Source organism: Tympanuchus pallidicinctus, unplaced genomic scaffold (genome assembly GCF_026119805.1).
Source record: "Tympanuchus pallidicinctus isolate F22 unplaced genomic scaffold, pur_lepc_1.0 scaffold10, whole genome shotgun sequence".
Taxonomy (NCBI): domain Eukaryota; kingdom Metazoa; phylum Chordata; class Aves; order Galliformes; family Phasianidae; genus Tympanuchus; species Tympanuchus pallidicinctus.
Window position 1 is genome coordinate 4566829 of NW_026294619.1, and position 11724 is coordinate 4578552.

General features: G+C 42.6%; 1 protein-coding gene across 2 annotated transcripts; it reads right to left on the reverse strand.

The window, feature by feature from the left end:
- Positions 1 to 3394: 3394 nt before the first annotated feature.
- On the reverse strand, positions 3395 to 11494 carry CLDND1 (claudin domain containing 1). Of its 2 annotated transcripts, none has more exons than XM_052705098.1 (6): positions 11388 to 11494; positions 10865 to 11040; positions 6014 to 6304; positions 5194 to 5301; positions 4718 to 4855; positions 3395 to 4613 (listed from the first exon to the last, which is right to left on the reverse strand). In XM_052705098.1, exons 3-6 carry the CDS (start codon positions 6300 to 6302, stop codon positions 4393 to 4395), a joined length of 756 nt encoding a protein of 251 aa, XP_052561058.1. In that variant the 5' UTR covers positions 6303 to 6304; positions 10865 to 11040; positions 11388 to 11494; the 3' UTR covers positions 3395 to 4392. The 2 variants fall into 2 exon arrangements, with proteins under 2 accessions (XP_052561058.1, XP_052561047.1); XM_052705087.1 differs by having other exon boundaries at positions 6014 to 6307.
- Between the last annotated feature and the right edge of the window lie 230 nt (positions 11495 to 11724).

Genomic DNA, 11724 nt, shown 5'->3' on the forward strand with positions numbered 1-11724 from the left:
CTACTGCTGGCTAATATTTAACCTCACAGTTAAATAAGGAAGGAGGATGTTAGAGGTTTGGTGTCCCTACTCCTAGGGCTTTAGGGATGCAGATCATCAAAATGGGAAGTGCAAATAAGGCGAGAAGCTTTAAAGAATCTTGTGGGGGCAGACTGAATAAGGCAGCCATTAGAGCGAGTTTCAATGGCAGACACCTGAGAGGTTGTCATCCTCAGTGGGGACCAAAGGAGTGGTGTGGTAGATTACTTACTGGATTCTCAGGGTTCCTAAGCCAGGAGATGAACTAGAAACTGCACAGTGCCTAAAGGACTGAGAAAAATACAGATCGAATGTTGTATCTTGTCCTGGTATCTTAGCAACTCCTTGCCTATGTCTGTTGTTTGGTTTGCACTCTACCTCCAGCCTGCAACATAAAAATTGACTTTCTCAACAAGGAAATCAGAGACCAGAACAAGTAGCAGCCAACATTCACTCGTGAAAACAGTTGTGCACACCCAAAGGGGAGCTCCACTGAACCTCTGGCAGGAAAATGAACACAGAGATAGTAACCTGCTGCTTAACTCTGTCACTGTAAGTAATCTGCAAAGCCAGTTTGAGTGCTCCAACCATCTACTCTATGGCTTGGATATATCCGAGTTTGAAATGTACATTTAATGTTTTTATTTCAAAGTCTTCCTGAATTACAAGCCTGACCAAAAAGGCATTACAGCATTCAGATCACAGTTTCATTCTGTTCTTTACTTTTTCATACTTCCCTCCTCTGGAAATACTGTTTTTCCCCAGGTCAGCAATAAACACAAAATAAATACAGACTCCTCTGATAGCCAAATGTATTTGCCATGTCCGAAGAAGAACTCAAGTATGGTTTCCTTCTGATTACTTCACATTGCAGATTGGTTGAATTTGTTACCTATCTGTGCAATTATTGATTGCTGTTGCCAAAGTTAATTAACATACAAATGAAGAGTATCAAATTAAGTGCTAATCATGGTCTCACTATGCTATGGTAAGCATATTGGGATCATCAGGACATTTTTATAATTGCTTAGGGAAAGTAAACGAATTCTCTTATTTCACTTCCTTCATGTGTATTTTGTATGTTACTCTGCTAGAACCTTGCTAGTAACAGAAGGTAGCACACAAGGGTATTGGTTATCATCTCAACAAACTGAGCTATACAGACAGGTCACCACTTCTCCAAAACTGCATATAGAATAAATTCACTGTGAGTCTCAGTTGACTGACTTGTGTCAATTGGTCTACACAATCTGAGGGCTATTCAGGGTGAAATAGCTCTGTAGGAAAAAAATGGAAATCCCATTGGTTTGCACCATCAAAGCAGCTGGCCCTCCATTTCTTCTTGGGTGCAGGGATGAAATATTACATGCTCTTGAGCTTCCTGTTACTGAAAATGATTATTATAAAAAGTCTTCAGACAAAGGGAAGAAAAAACTACGAGCACTACACAATATTTAATGATTTGTACCTGATGATTGTTGAGATGCATGCTCTCGTAGAAGCAAGGCTATCCTTTATCCAGTACAGGCTGTTCTTCAGATGAAATACCCAGCTATTTCTGTGGGTGTCAGCACCAATGGCAAGGTGAGACCTCTGCAACACTGAGGTTTCTTCAGTGCAATGTGAATTAGCAATTCTGTCTCTCCAAAATATTGATGTATAGGAGCATGACAGAAGAGACTCAAAGACAGAGAGCAACGGTTCGTGTAGTGGCAGTTAAAAGATAAAGCCAGATAGAGAGTGGAACAAGATCCATATGAGCCATTAAGAGGGAAAAAAACTTCTAGGACTGCAAAAAGCTCATGCTGGGAAGTTAAGCAATAGAGTTAATACAGCAAGATAGTAAACATTGTCTAATATGTTTCTTGAATGAAAGGTCTGCTCATGATTTACTGACAATACAACCTTGTCAGATTTAGATGAAGACAGAGCATTATTATTGTTTCCAGGTTACAGCTGAGACCCAAAAGAAATTTGTACAGCATCTACTGATCTGTGAGTGCCAGGTGTACAGCATCTAAGGCTTAACTTCATGGTGATATATTTCCAAAAAGAGAAGCTTGAGAAGTGCAGAAGGGAGAAATGCTATAGGACAGGCAAGCTTAGAGAAGAGGCTCAAATCCTCCAGAAACTGTCAAGGTTTCGTGGACACTGCCTTACCTAAAGCAACTGCCAGGGCAATGGGGTCATATCCCCTAAAAGATTTAAGGCTGAAACAGCTTTTAAACACAGCTTGCCAGGATATCAGAAGTGCAGCATGCACAATGTAACATAGCTTACACTAGAAAATAAGGGAAATAGCAGAAATAAAGGAAATCTCAAGTGATCCAGCCTCAGCCTGACATGCAGCTGACCAAGTAAGAGAACAGAAATAATGGGAATAACAGAAATAACCTCCCGCATTCAGCATCAGCCTGATGTGTCCCTTGACAAAGGAAGAAAACAAAAATAAATAACTAACGTAAGCTCCACAGTAAACCAATGAGAGTCATGCTTTAGATGACAAAGCCAAAAAATAATTGAAATAATGGACCCTCAGAGCCTTGCTTTTTTTTTTTTTCCCTGTCTCCAGACTGAAGAGCAACAGCTCACCCAGCCTATCCTCACAGCAACAGTGTTCCATTCCAAGATGATTTCTGCAGCCCTACTCTGGACATTGTCCAACAGGTCTGTTTGTCACCTGTACTGAGCAAACCACAGCTGGATGCAGTATACCAGGTGAGGCCTCACCAGCACAGAGAAGAAAAGCAGGTTCATCTCCCTTACACTTCTGGCTAGTCTGACTTAACGGACAGCAGGATACAGGCGGAAATAAAGTAAGAAGCATCCAGATAAAAGATATGGAAGTGCAGCAAATCAGAAAACGTGTAAAAGTGATGACAGAAAGAAAAATCTACAATGATGACAGACAAAAAAAATCCTATCGGAGAAATAACCTCCAGAGAGTAGAAATAGCAGTCCAGTACGTACAAAGAAACAACAAAAAGCAACAGGAGTATTGGCAGTTCAGATGACAGACTAAGAAAAGTTATGGAAATCAAGGAAATAATGGAGGTAACCTACCTACAAAAGGAATGGCGATCCAGCACTTCTGATGACTTCAGAATCTTTACGGCAGCAACACCCTGCACTACAGCTATAAGACTAAGAAAAGTAACAGCAACCACTTGGGAACTGCTTCCTGGGAGTAGTTATGGAAGTCCCCACTCCAGCTGACAGTCGAAGAAAAATCACGTCACCCACACGCCTAACAAAATGTATTTGTTTTTGGCGACATTTCCCTGACTACAGAGAGATGCATAGTTCTCCTCTCCCCTTCCCCAGTCCTTCTAGTGCACTCCTTCCCTATCCCAACAAATCCACACAACACCAGAAGTTTCTGAGGACTGTTTTATTTCACTTAACCAATAGATCTGAGACAAGGTGGAATTGAGCAGCACCTTTAAAAAAAAAAAAACCACCAAACCCTGTTATGTGCTACATAGGTAAAATAAGAGCATTTACAAAAGTTTATATTATGTACATATACACACACATACTAAATCAAATTCCAAGTGAAAAAGGTTGTAAAGGTTTGCCTTCAATACAACAGGAGCTAGGAAAGCCTTATTTCACTACAAGCAAAAGCACAAGATTAGAGCACACGACCACAGGTAGTGCAGGTACCTGGAAGCAGCGTACCTAGGGTAGCAAGAAATTCCACATAGGGAAACTTCTCTTTCACAGCAAAAGCAGCACAGGTTCTCTGTTTAGCAAAATGTGCTGTGCAACCACTTCCAGGGCCAGCTGCTCTGCCTACATCAGTTTTGGTGGAAGCCATAGAAAGTAACAATCTAGCAAGAGTAAGAGACCCAAAGATAAGCTATAGCACTGATTAACTACAGTACTTCCATAAGACAGGTTCCTCTTTTTCCATGTCTCTTGTCTCCTCTATGGCCTATGGAGAGTGCTCAAACAGTGATTTATAATTTCTGCTCCACAGTTCCCATTCTTGCCTACCTGCATCTTTTCCTATCTCACTTCCACATCACAACGCCTTCCCTATATCCTCTGTCAGGCTCATAGAGTAATAAAATTAAGAAAAAAATATACATTTAACTAAGACGATGTTCAAAGAAAAGTCAACTAAAGCAAACTTACATATATATATATATATTAAAAACCATTTTTAGAAACTAAGTTCTGCAGACTTCTGGCAAAGTTTGGTCATTCAGCCCAAAGGTCTTTGTCTTCAGGGCCTGCAAGCTATACTGTATCAACTGGCAAGAAGAAAGCAGTACGAGGCCAAATCTCTGTCTAAAAGAACAATAAAAAGTAATAAGGGTTGAGGGGAGTCTGTCACATGGAAAGCTAATACTTGCGTAGCAACATTTACTATGCTACACGGTATGCTTTCAAGAGAGTGAATTCCTTTCTGTTGGTACGAGCTGCCCAGATGAAAAGAGCAGCTGCCATAAACTGCAAAGGTGCTGAGACACAGGCTAGGCAGAAGGACCAGCCAAATTCACCCCTCACATCACCAGGTAGGGGCAGCTTCTTATGAAGCAGCTCAATCCCAGCTACATAGCAGCCAACCAGGCCCAGTGTACAAAGTCCTGGAGAAAACAGAAGAAAGTGCAGTTAGTTTGCTACTGAAGCACTCTGGCTATCACTAAGAGCTCATAGAGGAGGGAGAATAAGCGGATGGCAGAGGACCTACCTGCAAGAAAATGGAGGACTCCAGTGGCAATGGCAGGGTACAGGCTGCGACAGGCGCATGCACAGAGCCCAATCAGAGCTCCAAAGCACATGAGACCGAGGCTGACAAACGGCAGGAGAAACTGCAATCGCCAGAGATCTGCACATTAAAGAAACATAAGCCAGGTTTATTGAACTGACCTGCTCCACCATGCTCCTTTCCACCCACACTCCTTCATCGGTTTATCTAAAAAGGACAAAAGGCTCTGAAGAAGAAAGAACTTGAAACTTCCACATTCCTGTAGAACACCTAAGCTTTCCTTTAAAGCTCTGACCTACTACTTACGCTACAGTAAAATAAAAAAAACACACAAAAGCACCAACAAACTGCAGATCAAGATGCAGATGTTGTCTCATCAGCAACTGCATTCAGAAAACCCCCATTCTGCTTTTTTAAAATCCCACTGTTGTTACCTACAAGATGTGAAAGACACTTACAGGTCCTATTCAAATCTGTGCCACTGTTGTGATTTCCAGGCTCTATGTACTTCTCCATAAACTGATCAGAGAGGGAAAAACTGATGCAGTTTGTAGTCATATCAGTTTCTGGAACAACAACAACAAAAAAAAAAAAACAAAACAACAAAACATCACAGACAATTGCCATTGGTTTTTTTCCCCCACCCAACTCCCCTTCTCCGTTCAATTCTCCTAAGCATTTAAACTGGAAAGCTCCTCCATGTAAAATTTTAGACTAAGAAAAAAAATACTTCCCAAAACAGTTTTTAGGATATCTCAACAGCAAGGAGAACGTAGTTAGTAGAACAAAGCATAGCATTACATATGCAGAATTTCCACCAACTTCTTTATAGCAACCACCATTTGTCAAAAAATCAGTCATTCTATATCCAACAGCTCCAAATTCTGCTGATGCCACTGTGGAGCATTTGTGACATGTGAGGAAAACAAATAACCATCTAAAAGGAGCAAGTGTTGTCTTGTTTTGGTTCCCCCACTTTGATCTCACCTAGGCAGAAGATAACTGGCAGAGCCATAATAACTGCATCACCTGTTAGGCAGCAGATGCAAAAAAAGCACATGACAACTCAAGTTATACCAGACTAAATTTAGACCAAATACAATACACCAAATTCAGATTCTGTAGCATTGACAGGCACAGATCATTTCTCATTTCACTTCTAAAGAAGTTTACATTGCCACTACTAAAAAGCAAACATACAAGTTAGAAATAAGCTTCCCAGGTGAAAAAAGTGCCACTTGAGTCAAAGTTGTGAAGCGTTAATTAGTCCAGAGATACCTGGTGGGCTGTACCAGTGAGAGTTTTTGGGTACGGTGATGCACCTCCTCCACAACCCAACTGTGCCATTGCACCGGAAGAGTGCATCTGTGTAGGTCTTCTCATCTGCCTCTTCACTGACAAATTCCTCCCAGATGCTCCTGCCAGCCTCAGTAATGTTCTCAGCAGGGGACAGAGTGTGGTACTCATACCAAAAATCAGTGCCCAAGGAAGCTGCCATATATATGGTGGAGATGAGGCTGAGAACACATGCAATTACCAGTGCTGTAGCAAAACGGTTATCCATCATTGCTGCTGAAATGAAAGAGAAGGTCCAAGTGAGTAACTCCTCTGATGCTAAAAACAAAGTTATCTTAGCAACATTCAGCCTCAAGACATCATTCCTATAATGCAATATTTCTTTAGGATATGCATCTTTTTCTTTTCCAAGATGCCAGAAGCACAGAAATGCTAGGCCTACTGTGTTACTCCATGCTCACTGGAAATGTGAATTCAAGGCACAGGTATCGCTCTTATCCCAGCCTCCATACATCACCCCAAGAGAGCAACAGCAATTCTGCCTCCAAAGCAGATGGCACAGCTCACTTGCACTTCTCTTCTTGACTGTAGGCAACCACAGAAAGCAGAGAATACAACTACAGCACTCAGCCAGAAGATTTACCTTCCCTTAAAGAGATTAGCAAGTGTAGAAGCTACTTTTAGCCTACCACTCCATATGGCTTTCACAGCTTGTGTTTACACCAAAGGTAGGAATCATGCATATGCCAAAAAGCCTTTTCCAGACTGTTCACAAAGGGCAGCCATGGCAAAATACTGGAATGCCTTTTAGGAAACTGCAAAGTGATCTAGGCACTACAGACAGAACACAAAAGAAGCAAGGCAGGACAGGTATGGAAATTACAATAAATTCTGAGATAATGCCACACCATACGCAGAGGCATTTCTGAAGAACTACAATACTGCCAAGGGAATGCCCTGTTTCATGGGCATTAGATGACAATAGCTTCCAAAACTGAAATACCTTCACATACCACCAGGAGGACCTTGTTCTGGCTCCCTGTAAGAGACAACCAAGGCCTTCCTTCACAGGCCCACATCAAATCACAAACTCAGAGGCAAAGGCAGCACAGGAGGAAAACTGATAAGACATGCACTTACATTTGGACAATACTGTGTTTGTAAGGAGCAACTGATTGCTAATACACAACGTTTTCTAGATACTGCAATACGTCAGATGACTCTGAAATGTCTGTCATGTGCTTACAGTACTCAAATTTATGGATTATGATAAATAGAGCTTGATGCTCTTGCCAAATGAAATATCAACTGAAGTCACTTCTGCAGCTAGAGCTGTTCTGGTGTTATGAGCTACCACACAATCTAATCAGTTCTTCTCTACTGCTCATTTTACCTTCCTTCCCCTGCACATCTTGATCATTTTTTTTTAGTTTTAGTTTAGCTCCTTTGAAGTTGAATGAATTGAGAACAACAAATGCCTAAACACACAACATTAACAAAAAAAAAAAAAAAGTGCTCAAGTCAGATGTTCCAATACAAGTTTCTAAACTATGAAACAAAGTGCAAAATAAGCAGGGAATTTCAAAGGCATTAGTATCTGTTGCTAACCATGCCCTTGTCATTTCTTTTCCCTGCTCCTCCACTTGGTTCAAATCTGCTAATGGAGTTGAGAGTGAAAGATTATGTATACTTATATCATTCCCAATACCTCATTTCTATATTGGAAGAGAGATTATTACAGACAGTATGCCTTATTTAACTGCTTATTAGAAGTGATTGAGATTAGAACTGATGTTTTCTGAACTAAAAAATAGCATCCAATTGAAACACCACAACACTTGCAACACTAAAAAACAATCTACAAGCTCTGAACTTTTATAAGCTATGCAGTCATCAGGAGGAAGAAATCTTATCTGGGCTTATTTATCCAGAAGACACAGCAACAAGATTTAGAAGCAAATATTTCATGTACTGTTCAATCTTAAGTTTTGTACTTACACTGTCCCTTGCTAGCTCAAAGTACACAGGGCACTGGAGGAGCAGAAGAGGAACACAGCAGGCAAATTCAAGCACCTCCTAGCATTCATTATCCATGGCCACCCACTGATGCTCAACCATGTAACACCAGCACATTCAGCCTGCAGGCTGTACGTGGTCCAGACCACCCTGCAGCCATCTCCTGCCTCACATCATCATGGCAGCAGCTCTGCCCCACTGAGGGGGCACACTCATTGCTCACAACAACCACATAGCAGTGTACAGCTGGCACTGTCTGACACAGAGCACTGGCACAGGGCAGTGCTGACTTAAGTGATGGCAAATAACATCACACACTTTGATACAGTGACTGAACGTAACAGTTCTGTGAACTGAAAGAGAAAATACACAGTCATGCTTTTCATTTAGATAAAGGAATTTGAGAATAAGTTTCAAGATCTCAATTTTTTGAGATCAACTCCTTCATTTATGACTATTTTTAGACGACAAATATATTTACCTGAAAATTCTCAAATTGAATGTAAGTTGCACTCAAGTATTCAACTCAAGTCTGATTATCTCTCTCTACTGGATTTATATAAGCCCTCCATTACAACAGGAAAAACATCCCTCACTTCACCTTACTCATGTCATCACTTTTTGGCAGTATGTACATTTGTCAGCAACTATGATGAAGCACAGAAAGAGTAAAATTCCTTAAAAAAAAAAATCTGACAAGGACCTTGAGAACTAAGAATTCCAGCCACTGACACTGAACTGTATTTGTGTTAGTTTCACAAAACCAAGGTCAAATATCACATTAGTTTTGTGTTTTTATTGCTCATTTTTTCATGTTTTAATTAAAAAATAAAGTTTTGCAGCTTACATACTATAACTAATCTAACTATTTACATACTAGTGCTGCTTTGGAACTAACATCTCTGTTTTACTATGTCAGCCTACAACAGAGACAGACGTTGGTGGTATGGCAGTAGAGGCTGAATCTTCCAGACAGTATTTAATCACATTTTGATGTTGTACGAGATGGCAGCAGAGGGGCAGTCAGACAAAATGGTAACTGACATGGCAGTGCAGACAAAGCAGAAGTATGGGACTGAATTCTTCCATGAGGAAAAAATGGCACCTACTGACTTTCACTGATGCTTGCTGAAAATTTGCAGAGACCAAACATGGCACGTGAGCACAGTGAGGCAGTGGATGGTGCATTTCAGCAGTGTAACAGTGACACCGAATCACTTCCATTGGTGCAGGTTTCTACAAATGGGCATGCTGGCTCTTGTACATCACTGGCAAAAATGCACAACTAATGGTGGGGAAGAATAGTGCTTTGTAGCTGAGAACTTGCTCTATTGAGTATTATTATTATATTCTTCGTTTCATTTGTAGTTCCCATGGAAATAAATAGGAAGCAATAGTTTCAGAGATGTCTACATATATGCAGCCCAAGACAATTCCTCACTGAATGCAGCCCAGGCAAGACAAAAGGTTGGACACAAATGACAGAATGCATAGCTCTGGAGATAGGCAGAAACAGCTGACATGGCTACTGGCCCCTAAAAATCAGCACGTGGCTTTGCCTTGGTTCCTTCTGTGAAGAACATACATGGATTTGCAGAATAGACAAGACAGCACCAGAGCAAGAGCACACACCCTTGTTAACAACAGTCCTTAATGCTTCTGTCTAGCACTTAGAGTGCTTAAAGAAAATACAATTATAGGAGAGATGAATAACTCAACAGCACTTTAGGACAATTCTGAACTAGAAATTCTCCATGCCACAGACGCTGACAGAAGCTTGGCCACTTTGCTCATTTGCAGAGTATCTTCACTAGCAGGAAAAGCTCACCATCTAAAGGAGGTGTCCTTTGCTCAGAACAGAATCAAGCTTTCATTGTCAGGCAGGACTCAAAAGGAGTTGTAAGCATAATCAGTGACAATAATTACCAGAAAGCTGCACACAAAAAAAAAAGTGTGGGAGATACTTTTACATGACACTACTTACAGAAAAAACCCACTACCACTAAAGATGATGACAATTATAGAGACAAAGATTAATGCTAAATAGAAGTATCTTTTCTCTTTATAGGCTGTCAGCAAGAACCTTGTTTTTAAAAAGGTATGTTCATACCTCACCACCAGCACATTTCATTCTAATAGCACAAACTACTTAAGAAAGGTTATGGCTGAGACTAAACTAGGCAGTGAACACAAACACAGGGCAATGGCATACAGGCACTCAAGCATAAGTGCCTCAAAGGAAACTGTAGTTACACTTCTTAGAAGAAGTGAGGCATGTAAAAATTTCAAAACATGGAAGACGACCAAACCAGCAGCAATATTTGAAGGAATACAAAGATGTACACACTTCCCATAAGAGGAAGAAAGTGCAGGTCAGTAGAGTTGGAAATGAAAAAAAAACAAAAAACAAAAAACAAAAAACAAAGAATAACACAAAAGCAAGTGTTCTGGTAAGCAACCAAGCACAGGACTCACAGGACTAGGGTGTGGATAAGCATTTTATGAAGTCAGTGTTCCAAAGCAGAAGGGAATTTGTCTCCAGTTACAGGAATTGTTCCCATGAGCTAGCAGGCCATCACATATAGGAAACTCCTTCTACCCAGCATCACAAAATAGCAAGGCTGCAAGCATAACCTAATAAGTTCCAGCACTTTCTCAGAAAATACACTTACAATTGGGCTGCTATGAGAGAAAACAGGTAGAAGATCTGAAAAATTAAGTGTGGGGACGTGGCCAGCAACACTTTCAAACACACTCCTACTTTTGATACTCCAGGCAATACAGGATTAGGAAGCGATGCTGCTCAAGCCTTCTTACCTTACTGCTCCTCAGAACCAGCAGCACACACAGTTCCAGTTGTTGCAGGTGACTTCAGAGACACTGAGCTACCGCTGTCCTGCAGTAAGGCAGAAGCACACACCGCCAACTGCCCGCTGGCCCTAACCTCTCCATTCATAGTGCTCCCGCAACGCCATCGGCACATGAGCAGCAGCCTGGAAGGAGACAAGAAACCAAAGAGTTCGCAACCGCCATAGCAGCAACCCGCTGGTGTTAGTCAGCGTACGGTGAAAACGATAAAGAATGAAGGGGAGAAGGCTGAAGGCGAGAGCCCTCGGGACCCCACCACCGCCCGCAGCCCACGCGGCACACAACCGGCACGACGGGCCCGCGCCCCGTACCGCGCCGCCATCCGAGGAGCCGCCAACGCCCCGCCGGCCTCGCCCCACCGCCAGGCCTCGCAGGCCGACAGACCCCGAGCCTGCAACGCGAACCACCTCTCCCTCCGAGGTCGCCTCTCCGCCCTCCAAGGGCCGCAACCGGCCCGGAGCGCGGCACTCACCGCAGCGGATCGCCTCCATTCCCGGCCCCTCAGCCCCCCCGGGCCAGGACTACGCCCCGCCCTCCGCCGCGTAGCACCACGGGAGCTGCAGTCCCACCGACCTCCTTATGAAGGAAAACCGCCGCAGCGCTCATAAGGCCGCACGCCGCCCCGCCCCCCCGGCCCTCCCCTTCCGGCGCCGTCGCGGTGCTGCTGGGAGCTGTTGTCACTTGGCGGTTCCGCTGCTCGCCGTCCTTCCCTCAGAAAATCGTCTTTCTGGTTTGGGTTAGATATCGGGAGGAAGTTTTTCACACAGAGGTGGTGACGCACTGAACAGGTTGCCCAAGGAGGCTGTGGA